The 20,277-nt window shown below is 40.2% G+C and overlaps 1 protein-coding gene across 4 annotated transcripts in view; it reads right to left on the reverse strand.

The window, feature by feature from the left end:
* Positions 1-20,277, reverse strand: part of BMP2K (BMP2 inducible kinase) — a 164,046-nt gene that overhangs the window by 48,275 nt on the left and 95,494 nt on the right. For all 4 annotated transcript variants that reach the window (XM_075606622.1, XM_075606618.1, XM_075606614.1 and 1 more), the window contains 3 exons: positions 3,398-3,503; positions 2,640-2,782; positions 1,318-1,439 (listed from right to left, as the gene is read on the reverse strand). In XM_075606622.1, the coding sequence (XP_075462737.1) occupies positions 1,318-1,439; positions 2,640-2,782; positions 3,398-3,503 (371 nt within the window). The remainder of the gene's footprint in view (positions 1-1,317; positions 1,440-2,639; positions 2,783-3,397; positions 3,504-20,277) is intronic.

Raw genomic sequence — 20,277 nt, forward strand, 5'->3', positions numbered from 1 at the left:
AGTAGGGATTCTTTTTTAAAGATTCTCAGATGCAAAACTGGAGAAATCAAACGCAGCATGGTTTGTTTTTTAACCGGTTTTGTTTTAGTTTTGTAGCCAGTGACTTTGATACACAAGATAGTTTCAGAGCTGATTAGTAAATAGAAATGTTACTTGTGTGCTGGTCTGCCATTAAACTCTGTGGAAACTAATTTTGCGGTATAATGCCACATTCTGCAGTATCAGAGGCGTCCATTTATCTGTGAGAACTATCTGAGCTGAAACTTTCTTGAAAACGCATAGATTGCTATACTACGTGACTCTTTCGGACTGCATCAGCATTGGGAGCTTTTTTTCAGGAGACAAAGGCTGTGCCTTTAGCATTAGGCTGCGCTTATACAGCCAGCGACGTGACCGATGACATCACCCATCGCCACTGCAAAAGTTGTATTTCAGATTCTGGAGACGTCGATGGCTGCAAGGCCAGTGACGTCAGCAAGGGGGAAGGCAGACGGGCGGAGTAGCTCCCTGATTGGCTTATAGCCAGTCACATGTGGAGACCGTCTCTCCAAAAATCAAATTCCACTAACTACCAGAATTTTGGAAGCACTGTCGCTCCGTCGCCGTCGTGTCCACTATAAGCGCCGACACCAATGCATTTGTTTTGACGCGACGTTGCGTCGCTGGCACTATAAGCGCAGCCGTAGGCTGGTGGGACCGGGACTGAAGACAGTGTCCATCCCCAGAAACGTTGCCCCTCTGTGTAATTCCACTGAGATTTTTTTTGCTCCTTTAGATTTTGTTTCCTTTCTGCACTCCCTGTTTTTTTGTACTTCTTTCTTTACTTTTCTGTCTTTTTGTCTTCCAGATTTTTTTTGCTCAGCATAATCTGCACCAATCACACATTGATCATCCATACGTAGGATAACTATATTATGTTTTGATATACTGTATTGTCTTTTCAGTGTTCCTTTATTAGCTATTGTCAGCATTGCTTAATGTGAAGTGTGTTTGCACTTTGTTTGTATATCATTTACCTTATCCACAGTAAATGATCACTGATTCAATGTCTTGTTGATGTTATTCTATATCTTGCTTAATGAATGTTGGGGACCTCCCCTCTTTTTTATTCTCCAGTATCAATAGTAACATGGTATTAATTATAATGTTTGTGAGCAATACAACTGCTACCAGTCTCACTGTCTTTCAGTTACCACTATATAAAGTGCTACTGCATGCCCAGCTCCTACAAGTTAATAGAGAAGCTAACGGGTGGGGGAGTGGGGGGGGGAAATCAAATATTGCACTTCAAGATATCGGATTATAAAAATAACTTACTTTTTAATTTCTTCCTCCACTATGTTCACCCCGTCTCTCTGAGGGTTAAGAAACCTGTTTGTAGCGCTACCAAAGTCGCACAAGACATAGTTCCCGCCATCATTTAGCAAAATGTTCTCAACCTTAAAGTCAAACAAAAGAAAGTTCATTCTTATCCTGTTGGCCACTGAATTAAGTAAAAAATTCAACAGAATGTTTTTTTTAAATTTTTATTTTTTAAAGAAAAACACAGTAATTCAAAGTAAACCAATTAAAAATATATATATACTCAACCTCAAAGCTTACAATCTACTATAAGTGCACAAACATATAAAGCAGCATATCTACTAAGCAGCGATATCCCAACGAAACCTTCTAGCACGGCTTCATTAATATATGGCTTTTTTTGTGGCCCATTCAAGTAAACCCCTGAGGAAGCCGTTGACTGAAGAGAGGCGAAACGCGTAGCGTTCCGTAACAGCCTGCCTGACTCCAGTGGGACACTGTACTGTGTGTGTGCGTGCAGACGCAGGACTTCCCATGCCGATAGCCAGGGAAGCCACAAAGTCCAGGTTGCCGATGCGAAGACTGGAGTAACAAATTCCAGGCACATTTGCTGGGACTAAAGGAATATCCTGAGTGGTATGTGTGCCCTTAATACACTCACTGTACACATATACAACTGGGAGAATGCGAGTGCCATTTTTACTCTCCCAGATCTGTCACAATGCATTAAAACGTTGTTATGCTATGTTTTTTCTCATGTCCATCTTTTGAGGAGACATGTGGTTTGCGGATATTGACCAACATTGATCACTGCTATTGGCATATCAACCAGCATAACCTTTGTGAGCGCTTTATTTCACTTTTCAGCATTGCACACACTGGTTTTATTCTATCTGTTTACATTCACTCAATTGTGCCTTTATTTTTGTGATCACTGGTTAACATGGAACTAGAGACCATTTATTTAGGCAGCACTGAGGAGCACTAGCATTTGCTTTCACACTTATTTGGTGTGAATATTCAGTTTGCGCTTCTTCATTTGTTATTGTGCTCGTTAAATGGCAGAAGAGCCTGAGACGAAAAGAGGATTATGGTCAATAGTAATGTGAATGGGCATTAACAATGAATCATGGCTACCTCCGACACTTGTGTAATTCAAATATGTGTGAGGTACCGTATTGCTGCTGTACTTCTCAGTACAATAAGTGGCTACGGGAAGGCACAGATAAGAGACAGAGAGAAGAGAATGTTTCAGGAGATCTATTCAATATGCCAAGGAACAACACATCATATTAAATAAGGGCTACAATAAAGTATAGCAAATGTGGAGCTGTTACCTTCAGATCACGGTGAACAATTGGGGTTTTGCACTGGTGGAGTCTGGCTACTGCTTCACAGGTGTCACAGAATATTCTTAAGACCTCAGGCTCGGTGAAACCCGACTGGAGACTCTGATTCATTTGATTCACCACTTGTCCAGCTGGCAAACAAAGACTTTTATCACAACACTATTTCAATCAATGTACTTGCAGCTGGACGAGTACAAAAGAGACAAGATGTTCTGATACACGTGTTCAAAATGAATACTGAATCACTTATCATGAAGTGATAAAATAGTAAGCACTAAACTTTTGAGTTAGGGGCCTGCAAGCAATTACACAGCAATTCAATAGAAGCCACTTTGGCTGTACCAAGTTTTTCAACACAAGCAGAGAGCCATAGCAGCTTATTGTTGATGTTCTGAGGTTACACACTGTGCTCCATTCTCAGAAGCCTTGGTATTACTTTCCCTGAGAAACATGCTGGGTACAAGAGACTGCAGGTATGGTTGACCAAAAATTACTTGCAGGGAGAATAATTATTTTAGGCTATTTTAACCTGGGTAGTCAGAATAAAAAAAGAAGATATAGTCATATGTTAAGTATAACATATAACTGATGATGGACTCAGAAATTCTACCATAACCTTATATTTTGTTTAGTAAGCACGTTCAGCGGGATACATCAATGTACGATTTTGGGTATCACATGGCAGTTAATTACGGATCTGGTGTGATACCCTGAATCCATTGTCGAAAGAAGTCTTCTGTGATTACCTCTGCAGTATTCCATTAGAATGAGGATCTCCCAAACATTATCACTAGCAGAGTTAATGGCACACTCTAAGTATCCAACAATATTTTTGTGTCCGGATAGCTCCTTCTGAAAAAGAGGAAACAAAAATAACGTATTTATTTTAGATTCTGTGTTATTAAATGATACATGCATTCGGTCTTATTTAGCACTGACCATGTACGAAGTGTCTTGCAATACTTTTTAATCTGCACTAATCACAAAAATATCCCCAAGTTGCTAGTACTATCCCATTGTGTATCTTTATAATAGTATTTTTTCTCCGTTTTTTTGTAAATTCATATTAAATTGCATCAAATCATTTAGACAGGAAAAACAAATATTGTTTTTAGAGAACATAACAAACTTTTTTCTTTTTTCTTTTTTACCATCCCTAAAAGAAAATAAAAAAAATAAAGAAAAATCTCTCATTGTAGATACTGCAAAACAAAATTTGAAAGGTGGCATTACAAAATATGTGTGCTTGGAAAGTAGAGTATCATTTATTGCACTTTAGGGAGTCAGTGAGCTGTTTTTGAGGTCACTTGTCCCCAGATTCCGTAAACAGTTGGAGAACATGAGGATTATAGATTAGAGAAGAAAAGAAATTTCGGCGGTCACAGCAAACGAAGGAGCTCAGCCATGAATAAATAAAATCACTATTTAATCAAACTTGGTGCTGGACATTACAGGGATTCACCTTCTCTGACGCGTTTCATTCCGCAAGGAACTTTATCAAAGAGTACAATGAATCTGTTCACTAGCATCCTAAATAGGCAGGATCCTGTCTCCTATTGGCTGATTTTTAATTGAGATCAGTGGAAAGTAATTAATGAATTATATGATCATCATTGAGCCCTTATGTGGAGATGGATTCTGTCTATCAAGATGTATTGTGAACTGACAAAAACATGCAAACACGTGATAACAACCATCTATTGCAAAGACATTGAACACAAAATAACACATTAAAAACAAAGCTAAATAATGTACAGCAACCGAAATATAAAATTGTAACTGGGAATTCTTTTGCACTGGGAGGAAACACATATATAGGAAGAAGATACACAAATCAAATGAAAGGTTAATTGATCATGAATAATCATTATACATAGCACATAAGTCTCTATCATAATTGGTAACCATTAATGTTCAAACAATACTGGTTCCTGTTTCGCATGGTTAACATATTTACATTTAAACAAGATGATGAAATTTCAATTATTTCATAAAAGTGATATTTTTATCATGCACTTATGTACATAAATTGTATTAAATGACATGTAATTATACAGATAGAGCATCATGAACGGCTAATAATTGTATAACCTCTATATATGAATAGACCACATTATGGACCATATTGATACCAGATTGATTTATATTATATTTTATTTTGAAATATGTATTTTTTAAGAAGTTTGATAAATTTATAAACGATGAAGTATGTATGAGGATGGATGGGGACACACTCCCAACACTGTTTTGGACATCAACCATGCAAGAAATGTTTTAGCTCCCATTCGTGGTTGATGCCAAATGGATAGAGAGTGTTGAGAGTGTGTATCCAATACATCTCTCTTTGGTTTAACATGTTTTCCCTGTTGCCTCCTCTGGGATGGCAAGCTATGTGTTCTATGGCAGAGAAGGAAAAGTTTTTGATACCCCCTTGGTGACAACGTGCAAAGTGTCTGGGAACTGGATGATTAACATCCCCTTTCTTAATCAATCGGACATGTTCAGAAATTCTTATTCTGAGTGGTCTTATGGTGCGGCCTATATATTTTTGTCCGCAACCACAGAAAAGAACGTAAATAACGAATGATATATTACAGTTAAGAAAGGACTTGATATAATATTTCCTAAGATTAGAATTATAGGAAATATATTTCACCTGACAAGCATACTGGCACATAGAGCAAGTTCCACATTTGAAAAACCCTTTTGGAATGCTAGAAATTTGGGTTGAATTTGACTTAGAAATAAACATACTAGGTGATAAATGTGACGCGAGGGTTTTTGCTTTCCTATAGGAAAATCTAGGGCCCTGTGCCAACATAGGGCAGATGTCCTTGTCTAGTAGCAGTGTATGCCAGTGCTTTGAAATTATATTGCAAATTTCCTGGGATTGTGTGCTGTATGTGCTAGTAAAGAAAGGACTTTTTTTGTTATTACTTCTCACTAATGTGTCTCTATCTTGTTTTGAGATATATTGTTTAGATTTTTTGCACACAAGTTCACTCCTATCCATCTGGTCTGCTTTGGCGAATGCTATATCTATTTCTTTAGCTGAATATCCTCGTTCTAAGAATCTATCAGACATTTCCCTTGCGCGGGACTGAAACACTTCGTTGTCTGAGCATAATTTTCTCAATCTAATAAATTGGGCCCCTGGTATATTTTTAATCAATGATCGAGGATGGGAACTCTGAGCACATAGCAATGTGTTTCTCGAGTTAGGCTTCCTATAAATGTCAGATTGTATATTTTTGTTTGCGTCAATATACAGGAGTAAATCCAAATAATGAATATAATTGATATAGTGCTCAAAGGTGAATTTAATATTGTAAGTGTTATTATTAAGATAAGTGAAAAAAGAATAAAGTGATTGTTCATCCCCCTTCCAAATAAAGATCAAATCGTCAATATAGCGTTTGTAATAGACGATATTATGACGATATGAATTGGTGCTGTGATAAATGAAACGTGATTCCCATAAGCCCATAAATAAATTTGCGTACGATGGAGCGAAACTTGTGCCCATTGCAGTACCCAAATTCTGTAAGTAAAAGAGTGAGTCAAATAAAAAATAATTGTGTGTTAATAAAAAGGATATAGATTGTAATAAAAAAGTGCAAAGTGAGATAGATAATGTAGACTGATCCAAAAAGTGCTCAATAGCCTCTAACCCGTGTTGGTGTTCAATAATAGAGTACAGGGAGGTCACATCCATAGTGACCCACCTGTACTCATGTGACCAGGATAACTCCTGTATACTGACGAGGAAGTCCGTAGTGTCCCTAATGTAAGATGGTAATTTGTGTACCAGGGGTTGCAAGAACCTGTCCACATACCGCGATAACCCATCTCCCAAAGATCCAATACTCGCAACAATGGGCCGACCAGGAGGGTCGACCAGCGACTTATGGATCTTTGGGAGATGGTGGAATACCGGAATCACGGGATGTGGACAGGAGAGGAATAGATATTCTTTGTGATTGATAACATTCATAATCTGCCCCGTCTCCAGTAGTTCTAATAACTCGAGGCGGTACTCAGAGGTTGGATCGCCATGTAGCAGATGATAGGTATTTCTGTCACTCAATTGTCTAATAGCCTCAGCATGATATTGGGATTTGGACAATATGACCAAAGCCCCGCCCTTGTCGGCGTTTTTTAGAACTATATTGTGTTCATTTTTGAGACATTCTATTTGTTGGACTTGTAAGTAAGACAGATTACCATGTTTAACATAAGAGCTAGAAAAACCCTTTGATAATATACGTAGGTCCCGTTCAACCAGTTGTTCAAAAAGATTGATAGCAGGCCCCCTGTTGAAATTGGGGCAAAACAATGATTTAGGTCGATATCCCGAATCCTCACTGCCAAAAAATGGCTGAGTGTATGTAGTGAGGGGTTCTCCTTGTTCTTCTAATAAGGAGTCCATATCTGACAAGATACAGTTTTCCATGAAATTCATATCTGGAACATCATTAATACCATGTATATTAACTGGTTGTTCGGGATCCTCAAAGGGCTTTGATACGTCAAAACTGCTTCTAGTGGACATTATTTTATTCAGGGCCAGTTTCCTAGTGAATTTTTGTAGGTCAATGACCGTCTGAAAAAGCTGAAAATTTTGGCTAGGGGCAAATCCTAGTCCTTTACTCAAAAGTGTTAATTGTTCTATACTTAATTCAACACCTGTCAAATTGATGATATTGTCGCTAGACTCTAGTCGTATTTCTTGCGTTTGGACCTTCCCCTGCCCCCCTCGTTTTCTTTGGGATCTGCGCGTTCTCCCCTGCTTCTGGCCCCCATATCTAAAAAAGCTGAGGCTGACTGCCCGGATCCCTTAGTACACTTGTTTTGACTGAATGAGGTAGTGGCATTGTCAGTGTATTTGGAGGTCCCTCTGTCCCTGGAGTGATCACGTGATCTATCAAAGGAGACAGAGTGAGCTCTAGAATCTGCATCTGAAAAATCAGACTCAAAGCTTGAAGTTTCAGTACGTGTGTTTTTTAAGATAGATTTATTCGGTAGATTTTCCTGTCTGCGTTTTGGATACCTTTTAGACTTAGGAGTACTTGAACCAGTGAATTCTTTCACAGTGATAGGTTTTTGCCAACAATAAACTTGATTTCTCACATAGTCTAGGCGGTCCCTCTCAAATTTTGAGGATTTTTTGTCACTAATTAGATCTTCACTAATTTCTACATTGGAAGATAGTGTTTTGTCATTTTTGATGAACTGTTCTCTTTTATTAAACGGCTGTAGTTTGGATTTGAGATTATTAATTTCCACCATGAGGCTAGACTTTTCAGTCGTTTTTTGTTGAATAATTAAATTCATCAGTTTTACTGAACAAGTATTAAGGATTGCAGTCCACTCTTGTTCAAACTGACTACTAGTAAAGCCAAATGATGGAACTTTTTTAATCTTCAAGCCCCTGGGGATGCGATTGCATCGTATATAATTCTCTAGTGAGGTAATATCCCACCAGAGTCTAACATTATCAACTAACAGCTTTTCTAATTTGACAAAATAATGTGTCAAATCAGAGGGTTCATCACAAATAATAGCAGAAGTACCATCAAACAAGTGTGTGGCTTTTCTCAATCTTTTGGTATCATCTCCACAATTGAACACATAATTGAACACATAATTTGGAAGGGGGATGAACAATCACTTTATTCTTTTTTCACTTATCTTAATAATAACACTTACAATATTAAATTCACCTTTGAGCACCATATCAATTATATTCATTATTTGGATTTACTCCTGTATATTGACGCAAACAAAAATATACAATCTGACATTTATAGGAAGCCTAACTCGAGAAACACATTGCTATGTGCTCAGAGTTCCCATCCTCGATCATTGATTAAAAATATACCAGGGGCCCAATTTATTAGATTGAGAAAATTATGCTCAGACAACGAAGTGTTTCAGTCCCGCGCAAGGGAAATGTCTGATAGATTCTTAGAACGAGGATATTCAGCTAAAGAAATAGATATAGCATTCGCCAAAGCAGACCAGATGGATAGGAGTGAACTTGTGTGCAAAAAATCTAAACAATATATCTCAAAACAAGATAGAGACACATTAGTGAGAAGTAATAACAAAAAAAGTCCTTTCTTTACTAGCACATACAGCACACAATCCCAGGAAATTTGCAATATAATTTCAAAGCACTGGCATACACTGCTACTAGACAAGGACATCTGCCCTATGTTGGCACAGGGCCCTAGATTTTCCTATAGGAAAGCAAAAACCCTCGCGTCACATTTATCACCTAGTATGTTTATTTCTAAGTCAAATTCAACCCAAATTTCTAGCATTCCAAAAGGGTTTTTCAAATGTGGAACTTGCTCTATGTGCCAGTATGCTTGTCAGGTGAAATATATTTCCTATAATTCTAATCTTAGGAAATATTATATCAAGTCCTTTCTTAACTGTAATATATCATTCGTTATTTACGTTCTTTTCTGTGGTTGCGGACAAAAATATATAGGCCGCACCATAAGACCACTCAGAATAAGAATTTCTGAACATGTCCGATTGATTAAGAAAGGGGATGTTAATCATCCAGTTCCCAGACATTTTGCACGTTGTCACCAAGGGGGTATCAAAAACTTTTCCTTCTCTGCCATAGAACACATAGCTTGCCATCCCAGAGGAGGCAACAGGGAAAACATGTTAAACCAAAGAGAGATGTATTGGATACACACTCTCAACACTCTCTATCCATTTGGCATCAACCACGAATGGGAGCTAAAACATTTCTTGCATGGTTGATGTCCAAAACAGTGTTGGGAGTGTGTCCCCATCCATCCTCATACATACTTCATCGTTTATAAATTTATCAAACTTCTTAAAAAATACATATTTCAAAATAAAATATAATATAAATCAATCTGGTATCAATATGGTCCATAATGTGGTCTATTCATATATAGAGGTTATACAATTATTAGCCGTTCATGATGCTCTATCTGTATAATTACATGTCATTTAATACAATTTATGTACATAAGTGCATGATAAAAATATCACTTTTATGAAATAATTGAAATTTCATCATCTTGTTTAAATGTAAATATGTTAACCATGCGAAACAGGAACCAGTATTGTTTGAACATTAATGGTTACCAATTATGATAGAGACTTATGTGCTATGTATAATGATTATTCATGATCAATTAACCTTTCATTTGATTTGTGTATCTTCTTCCTATATATGTGTTTCCTCCCAGTGCAAAAGAATTCCCAGTTACAATTTTATATTTCGGTTGCTGTACATTATTTAGCTTTGTTTTTAATGTGTTATTTTGTGTTCAATGTCTTTGCAATAGATGGTTGTTATCACGTGTTTGCATGTTTTTGTCAGTTCACAATACATCTTGATAGACAGAATCCATCTCCACATAAGGGCTCAATGATGATCATATAATTCATTAATTACTTTCCACTGATCTCAATTAAAAATCAGCCAATAGGAGACAGGATCCTGCCTATTTAGGATGCTAGTGAACAGATTCATTGTACTCTTTGATAAAGTTCCTTGCGGAATGAAACGCGTCAGAGAAGGTGAATCCCTGTAATGTCCAGCACCAAGTTTGATTAAATAGTGATTTTATTTATTCATGGCTGAGCTCCTTCGTTTGCTGTGACCGCCGAAATTTCTTTTCTTCTCTACTTTTACATTCAACGGCTGGAGCACGCTACAGATCCTCTGCACTGAGTAGACGTCACTACATCTCCTCCCCTGGCTATCGCGAGGACAGCTGGTGATCGTGGTGCGTCTCACTTGAATTTCCCAGACCTACAAGGTTGGCGCCGGCGATGACGTCACACGGAGGCGCCATACACGCAGCTTAGAGCCGGTCTCATCACGGAGCCAGCAGTGAAGACACCAGGCGGGCGGAGGGCAGCAGGCACCGGTTGGCGTACGTGAGTACAGGAGAGGAGTTCTTATCCAGCTTCTCATCCTGACTCCTTGCGAATCCCTGCACAACGGGGCCCCCCCCCTAGGTTCATAAGTCTGCATATTGTTGCTCCATACATCCACTTTTTGCTTCACATATTGATTGCAGTGGGATCTTGTTTTTTGCCTTTTGCCTTTACCAACCAAAGCTTACAAAGTACTTCCAACACCGAGACCCCTATTATACATATGCACTTGTAGAGCACCGAACTCCATGGGGTTCATTCCCCTTATTCTATAGGTTTATAGATTAGGCTGAAATTAGGCTAAGATTATAGTAGGCGCGCAACGGCGCGCATGGCGTCTTGCGTACCTGTCACCTGAGCGATGGGTGCACTAGGGCTGGAAACGATGGGGAGGCTTGGCGGACGCATCACCAGGCTAGTTCGCCCTCATTGGCTGAACCGCTCACGTGACGCGGCGGCACCGGAAAAAAACAAAATGATTTGTCTTTTGAAAAATCTGCCATGCAGTCGCTCTTCATCGCGCCCGCGCTCGCACGCACTGTGGCCGGCCCGTATCAGCTGCTGCACTTTGTTCGCTGGTGCGCACACTATAATTGTGGCCTAAACTGCAGAAACTTGAGAGCAAATTCTCGAAAATGGGTTGTTTCTGTTTTTTTGCCATGTCCAACACGGTAACTTCAAAACAAATTCTCATACCTCATGTGCATGAAAACAAACTGTGCAACCGTCATAATATGTCCCCACATCCCCATCAACCGTCATAATAAAAGGGTTTCCAACCATCATCTCGGGAACTTCATTCACACAAAATGTTAGGAATGGCCAAGGATTTAACAAATGTAAGAATGCATTTAAGTTACATACAGTAACAGTGGAGTATTGCTTGTTGCAGGCTGAGGATCCCACAGGAGAGGTTTGGAAAACACGTTCCTAATATTCAGGCATAAAGAACAAACACTTCATCTTGCAGTTCAACATACTTTAGGTCCAAATGAATGGTTACTATGCTATATTTCATAGTTTAATGTGATAGGCGAGTAATAGTATATGCTGTATACAAGTATCATTTTTCTTTTTAAGTTTCTAATAAACATTTGTAATGATTTAAACCGAAAGCTTTGGGTGTGTTTCACTGCCCCCACCTCAACCTGTCTTTTTGTAATTACTCCCAATACAGGCAGGAAGCATGAATAAATCTCACTTAGGCCAAGCGCAGACTGGCTGTTACGTCCGCGCGCTTGCGTCCGCGCTCCTGCAATCCTGCGATCTGGGCTCAAACTGCAGGAGTTGGGTTGCGACGTTTGGGAGCGTGGCGGGGGGCGTGACGAACACGTCACGGAGCTGGTTCGCCTTTATTGGCTGAACCAGCTCACGTGACGCGACTGCAACCCCAAATTTCAATTAAATTGTCAAAAAAATGTCACACCGTCAACGCTGTAGTTTGCCGCCACAAGCAGTTTCTAGTGTGACAACTGTCATCCGCTAGCCTCAAAGAGTGACGAACGTGCGCGCACACGTCGTGTAGCTTCCCGTCTCATTTGGGCCTTAGGCTGCACTTATAGTGCTGGCGACAGCGACATCGCGTCAAAACAAATGCATTGCCGCCATCACGTGCGCATAAAGTAAGCACGATGGAGCAACGGCTTGGTCGCGATCGCTGGAAGTCATCTCAATTTTTTTTACCTGCGCACTAGGCGCCGGCTCCGGCTAGACGTGCCTGTGCAGTAGGCTCCGGCTGGGCACGCCTCCACAGTAGGCGCAGGCTCCGGCTGGAAACACCTGCATCGTAAACGATGGATCTGGCTGAGCACGCCTGCGCAGTAGTCGCTGGCTCCGGCTGGACGGGCCTGTGCTGTAGGCGCTGGCTCGGCGCGCATGCGCAGAAGGCACGTCACACCAGCAGCAGGACATGGAGACCACACACACACCCACACACAGAGACACACACGCACAGACACAAATAGACTGACACGCACACACTGACTGACACACACACACAGTGACACACAGTAACACAGACACACTGACAACCACACACACTGACCTGACACACACACACACTGACTGACACACACAGATACACAAGGAATTCAGTTACTATAAATATAGTAGTGCAAATAGCTAAAACACACGTTCTAAGTCAAACTTCTTTGCGTTTTGGCACGAAAATGGTGTTTTGATTTTTAATTAAAAACATCACCATCACAAATATAATTTCTCTGACAAAACAGTCACACGCCTGCGTAGTAGGCGATGGCTCCAGCTGGGCGGGCCTGCCTTAGTTTCCACCTCTTTCTGACCCAACCAGTTTTGGGGATTACCCCTTGGTAGATCCAAGGGCCATACCATAGAACACTATATACAGTATAAAGACTGGTCAATTGAATAATTTACAGTCAGTGGAGTATAAAATACTGGATGCCCAAAAGTTACAAAACAAAAACATTTTGTTTAATAACCACATAACATCCATTTAATAAAATCAGATAAAAATAAATTTTAATCGGAAGAAATGCTAACCATTGTTTTACCATAACCAAAAATGATAAATTACATGGACACAAAAAAGCAAAGATCACTGTAGACAGCATAAAAAGTACTGGTAAAATATAAGTCAAGTAACAGGGATTGCCCCTATACATTGTCAAATAATACCCTATATTTATATTTTAAAAAAAAACAGACAGAAAGAAATACAATCACTCTTCAGTGGAAATGTGATGCTATTTTGTGATCTAGGTTTAAAACCAGAAGACCAATACATATTATCCTTGGTATCTGGCCTTAGTAATAAAACAAGGGTGTGTATGTAATACAGTACATTGCTTAGCTTTCTTGCACTAAGGGGTTTATTATTCATTATTCGCCGAAGCAGCCGATCAGTTACACTGAAGTCAATAAGGAATTTCAGCAAAAAAAAGCCTTGATCGGCTGCTACAGCAAATATAGAATAATCCCCTATATGTGTAACCATGGCTTGTGCCTACAGCACAATGTACAGCAGGGCTCTTCAAATGCGGCTAATGAAGGCCCTGGATGTGGCACTTGGACTCTGTTCTTGCTCATTTCAGACCTTTTGCTTAGGCAGCTACAGTAAGTGCTATTTTTCACACTGAAACTCACTTGTAAGTTAAGCTAATGTCAATATTTACAGTACAGGTGTTATAAGTGCTTGCAATATGTTGAAATATAATATTATCTTTACATGAATCTAGAATTATATTACAGTAAGCTTGAGGCCCTTCTCCTGAATGTTTTTCTAATCTGGCCCCTGTGTAGAGCCAGTCACAGAGCCCTGGTGTACAGTATTGTAATCTGAGGACAAACAGAACAAACACAAGCACGGCCGTTTTGCAATGTCCATGCAACGCCATATAAAGGATGTACATTCTTCTGCATTGTTTTCAACATCCTACTCCTTCAGTCACATATTCCCCAAGCTCTTGCCTTACCAGGAAATAACCATTGGAGACTTTCCAAACTATACTGTAGCCTCAGTTACTCAACCCCTAGGCTGTTGGTAACAGCAACACAAGCATATGAAGTGAACCCATTAAATAGGTGAAGTCCAGTTGCCTAGCATTTGATTTCCTTATCATTTACAACTACATCTGCAGGGGGCACAAAAAAGAGTTATATAGCCCGGGCAGCCTGGAAGAAGCCCGGGGGCCCACACTCTTGGGGGCCATCTCTGCAAGTGCCGATTGCGCATGCGCAACATTTTGCCTGGGGCCCTCAATGTTTAGCTCTGCCACTGCTCTCTGGTATATAATGTGACATTATTTATTTTTGCTAGTCATTACTACACCAACAGAATACGGGGGCATTTTTATTTAAAATAGGTAACCTAAATGAAATTAATACAGTATGTCGTCATGGCATATCTGATGCACTGTTTAAGAAAGATATTGATGTGTAACTTATGCTGAATTGTAGTGTGTATTAATCAAACACCCACACCATGTTGATCTAGGGAGAAATTATTTGGAATTTCTTTTTCCCTTATGAGATAGTATTGGATGAGGTTTCACTGGGGTTTTTTGTTTGCCTTCCTCAGGATTCAAATACTGTAAATACAAATCTAGGATAAGTATCTGTCATCTAAATTTAGCATAGATTGAACCTGATGGACATATATATCTTTTTTCAACCAGACCTACTATGTAACGATGCAACTATGTAGGTAACCACAATAAAAGCAGATCCATGTAAAAAGTACCCACAAGATGAAGAGCTCTGATTTGACAGTAAGCTTTTTGGAAAACAATTATCCCGCCCATAAAGTAGGGTAGACTTGACAGTCAAGGAGCACTTGGTCAAAATGGAAGGGTGTGTGTCGTGGGAAGGCCAGTATGAAGTGTAGGATTTAGGGGAGTTAAGGGTTAGAAAGCCATTAAAGCCCGGATCCACATAATCATGTAATTTAGGGCTCATAATGTGAGATTATCAAAATCGATATCGGCGGTTATTTTCTATGAGGTTAACGCATATCCACAAAGCTAAATATATGCAAAAACACCTGACATTGTTTATCTCATTAGCATAGGCTTAACGGCATGTTCCGTTAGCACTGCCTTGCGTAAACTTGAGATAATATGGCCGACGTTGCGCCATCTTCCCCTAGAGATGACGTTACTCCTATCCAGACCCGGAAATGTGGGTTTTGCGTGAGTGTGTACATTCTATACAATGGAAAACAAACACAACATAAGTGTGACTGACATGACTGAGTGGTTAACCCTACACAGTGTTTCCGGGGGAGCATGTTTACCGAGCTATCACAACTGGTACCGTTGACGGCATAAACCTGGCAATGTACTGTAATTGGTTCTGCTGGTTAAAGGATTAATGCTCTGTAAATGTTGCTGCCACGTGGCCAATTTATCCAGATTTTCTAGTTAGAAAAGGCAAAAGCAACAAAGAGACAGAGAAAGGAAGTGAACTAAGGACAGTGTCATGTTTAATAGATTAGATTTCTCAGTATTCAAAACAATATAGTAGGTGAATTGTTGTTTTTATTTTGTGCATTGTTTGCATAGTAATAGCCAAGTCTATTTGCTAAGGCGCTACATTGCCAAATTGAACAGGCATCATATACAAACTAGCGGCGTGAAGGTCCCAATACCCAGCCTAACCCATTTACATCTAACCAAGTGACACTATGCTAATTGCAAACATCTAATATTGATCTCCCTCAGCTAACTTTTATCTGAACTTTCCACGTAGAAGCACAGAGACATTGTGATCCATTTCCGACTCTCTCCATTCTCTCATAGCTAATGTGTTAATGTCTTGTATGGCACAAAGTTGCAAGTGGTTCAAACATTGATATATTGTATCTATTTAAATTGTGCATAAGGCCGTGCCTATAGTGCCGGCAATGGCGACGGCGACACGGTGGGTGACGTCACCCTTCGCCACCGGCGAAAGTTATGTTTCGCCGGGCGGCGGGGTTGCGGGATTCCGGCAATTTGATTTTTTCAAGGGCCGTTACGTGACGCGATAGCCCTTGAAAAATCAAATTTTGCCGGCTTCCAGTTTCCGCGATGTCGCTTTGTCGCCGTCGCACGCACAATAAGCGCACGTGGCAGTGGCAATGTATTTGTTTTCGGACGACGTCATATTGCCGTCGCCGGCACAATAAGCGCGGCCTAAGTAGAGGAGCAATTCTCACCCCCTTCAATGGTATGTAGTCATATTAACCCTCTGTTGACAGATCTATTTTACTTGTTTTATTTCTAAAATTTGCGCCGGGTGCAACTATCATATATATATATATATATATATATATATATATGTTTATTTATATAGTGCCTCCAATGTGTACAGTGCTTTACAGAATTATATTACTTACAATACAGGGAGAAAATAAAGTTAAACAAAAGGAAATAGGGGCTCCCTGCCTTGCAGAGCTTACAATCTAAATGAAATAATGGGAGGCTTACAGAATAAAATAGGAGTGAGTGCCGTGGAGAACATTTTTGAGAGGGCAAGTAAGTGCATCTGGAGTGCGAAGAGTAGACTTGGGTTTTTTCAGCATAGGTGGGAGGCAGGGCGTCTCTGGAGCTGAGCGGCATTAATTTCAGCAATAGTCAGGTCAGGAGGTAATGATGAGGCCATGCATGGGAGTTTTAGGTGTGGAGCAAAAGAGCAGAGGGCTGATTTCTTTTAAATGTTGCAGAGGAAAAAGATTTAGAAACAGCATGACAGTGAGCAGAGGAGTAGAGGCAGGAGCCAAATTTTACACCTAGGCAGGGTGCTTGGGAGACTGGATTGGTAGTGTTATTCACTGCAACAGAAAATGGTCCTGTTGAGGTGGGATTATGATGAGCAATGGTGGGCCTCCCAGTCTGAAATAACAGAGAGGCAAGCAGTGACTTGGGACTGGTTGTCAGATGTAAGATAACAGATTGAATGATACAGATGTAGCAAGACTTACTGGCCCCAGCACCGCTGCCAAAAAAGCACACAGACACGGCGAAGGTACAGTGTTTACGCGATAGCGCTGCGAGGGTGGTCCATGCTTCCGGATCGGATCCCCCTCCCTTGCAGCGTTAAACCGTCCAGGCCAAATCACGAGGCTGCGAACTGCCTCAGCACAATAAAGACCAATTCTTGCTACATTTGTACAGATGTGTCATCTGTGTAGAGGTCATAGATGAAACCAAAGGAGTTAATGAGATCACCAAGTGAGACTATGCAGTATACAGAGAGAAACAAAGAGCCCCCGGGACACTCTTGACCCAGGCCAAAAGGTAGGTCGCGTGTTATAGAATCAACTATTGATATTTATTATTGATATTACCGTTTTCTTTTAAAGGCACCAACTTATTTTCAGTCAACTTATTATGCGAAGATATGATAGATTGGGACAACGGTTCTCAACCATTGGCCCTTGGAGCAGGTCTTGTCTCCATTGGGTCTTGTGGCTGTCCGCAATGTCTCTGGCAGGGCAGCGGTGAACACATTCACAAGACTGAGGGAGGCAGGGCACACTCACTTATTTGGAGGCGTGGGGGGCGAGGGGGGGTCTTACAGTTATGATATCATTTAGTTTTTACTGACCAGAACACAACACTCACCATATTTCCACACAGATACTGTAATAACACATCAAACATGTGCTCTATATTATATGACATATACTACACGACAAGTAGGCATCATTCAGAGCATGGGCGCGCAAACGTTTTTTGCTGCGCCCCCCCCCCTGTGCCTGCTCTCCTCCTTAGTGCGCCCCCTCCTTACCTCGCGCGCCATAATTTGTCATGTGACGTCACGTGACCCGCGGCGTAATTTGACGTCACGTTACCGTGGCGTCACATGATTGCCATGGTAATGCGTCCTGGAACCAGCTGAACCTAGGTAAGTAAAGGTTGCAGAGGCCTCGCGCAGTCCCCCGACATTTAATTTAAATGCCTGGGGGGAGAGTGCGGGACTGCCCGCACCCCCAACAAAAAATCTCCCGCCCTCCTGGAGGGTCGTGCCCACCCGTTTGCACGCTGCTGATCCGGAGGACCATCAGTGCATCAGAACGATGACAGCAACACTTTTATCTTGTGGCTGTTTAAAAAACTATTTTCTCTCCATGGAAATTTCAAATCCTTTGTGAGGTTTATAATTAAACGAGCCTCTCCATGTACTGTACTCCCTCTTTTTTATATAAAAATACTGTGAGCACACAGTATACTCTCACGCCAGCCTTGTTTCTTGTCATCATTTCCCATTACTCTTTTCATGTACTGTATACCACAAGAAGGGAACCAAGTCTCATGGTTTGGGGTTTTTAAGTCAACCATATTACAAGAACAAGTTAATAAGGAAAAAAAAAAGGGTTTTTAACAGACACGATTTTCTTAAGAAATACAACTGAAGAAATACATGGGCCAATCAATCTTTCTATAACAAAATGGCTGCAGTAGAAGTACAGTATTTTGCAAAAAGAAACAAATATATTCTTATCATCCCTAGCATGATTTTGTGTTCATGACATTAAATGATGACACATGAATTAACTCATCCCATGTTTTCAACAACAATGTGGTAATAGCATTCACCTGACAGAATACAGACAAGAATATCTGCTTTAAATGCCTCATGTCAGAGTGAGGTAAGCTTAATTTGAAAGTAAACTCTTGTTGCCCTAAGATGTGAAGCGTTTAGCATCTTAAAAAAAAAAACCTAGGTTAAGCTTGAAACTTAATCTAGATATACTTAGAAATGGAGACGTTTCTGTTCCTCGTTTAGTTCTATCAGTAACGTGAAAATGCAGTTATCTTTCGTTGAATGAGAAGTGATGATTCGTTTCTCTTTGTGCGGCATAAAACCCTTAAAAACAAAATCTAGACTGCAGATACAATTTAACTCTGTTTTTGAACGAGAATAAGTCAACTATAATTTGAGGTACGTAGAGTATACATAGAAATAAAGCACTTCATTTACTAATTTACATTTTCTAGCAGTGACATCTTCAAATAGTGTGAATATTAAAATAGGCATTTGATATGCTGTCTATTATAAGTGCATATACATGCTTGATTAAATTAACATACATGGTAATTAGATTTGTGAATATGCACTCTACGTCTAGTAAATGCTAATTATATACAGGCTAGATTCACTTTACAAGTTAAATAGCTTGTATCCACCAATTTCTATTTAATGTGTACTTAGCTAATGGTATTTAGCCTGCACACCATTTATACATAGTTTCTAAGGGAAGTCGGAATAGTGGTCATGGGGTTATACAGTATAAAGACATGGGGATGCAGTCAAAGGAGGGTAGCAGGGAGGCAGCTTCCAAAACTGCAGGCAGAACAATAGCATTTTTTAATAAATGTTTAGACTTCTTCAGACATTAAAAAAGTTATGGTGGGTACAAAAAGTGTCAAAAACCCTCCAACATACAGTGCGCAGCAAATAAATATATCACTTGTGGGTACATTGCAACCATGTCTTTCCCCGTTATCTCTTAGCATACAGTGCTTCCACAGCAGCCAGGGATTCTGGGTAAGTAATGACATGCAAATGAGCCTCACAGTGCGTCACTCTTAGGCTGCGCTTATAGTGCCGGCAACAGCGCCGTGACGTTGTGTCAAAACAAATGCATTGCTGCCGCTGTGCGTTTATAGAAAGCACACTCGACGGCTTGGTCACGATCGCTGGAAGTCATCTCAATTTGATTTTTCACGCAACCTCAGCCTGACGTCACCATCGCCGGCACTATAAGCGTAGCCTTACTTCTTTTCCATTTTAACATGGACCCCTATGACTTCTTTACTAACCTTGTATAAATGTTGAATTGTAATGTCCCTAGAACACCCCCTAATGCCACTGGAATTGTCCACGGTCGTAGCCGAGCCTCCCGAGCCATGACCCACATTAACAACCCCATGCCCAGAATGTAAAACCTTTATACCAGACATGTAAATCCCCTCGTCCTACTTCTAATGATGTGTAAGACTACAGGGGCTGTCTTTTAAACTGTGATAGTGCCGTTCGGTGCACTATGGCACGGAAACTATTGAAGTTGATGGGAGTTACCGTGCAATAGTGTCCCAATCAGTTTGATAAATAATTCCCGTTTTTTTTTTTTTTTTCTATTAAAGAATTCTGACAAATTGATTCCATCCTGGATTGTTTAGTGTGTGTGTGTGTGTGTGTGTGTGTGTGTGTGTGTGTGTGTGTG

The sequence above is a fragment of the Ascaphus truei genome, chromosome 1 (genome assembly GCF_040206685.1).
Source record: "Ascaphus truei isolate aAscTru1 chromosome 1, aAscTru1.hap1, whole genome shotgun sequence".
In the NCBI taxonomy this organism is placed as follows: Eukaryota; Metazoa; Chordata; class Amphibia; order Anura; family Ascaphidae; genus Ascaphus; species Ascaphus truei.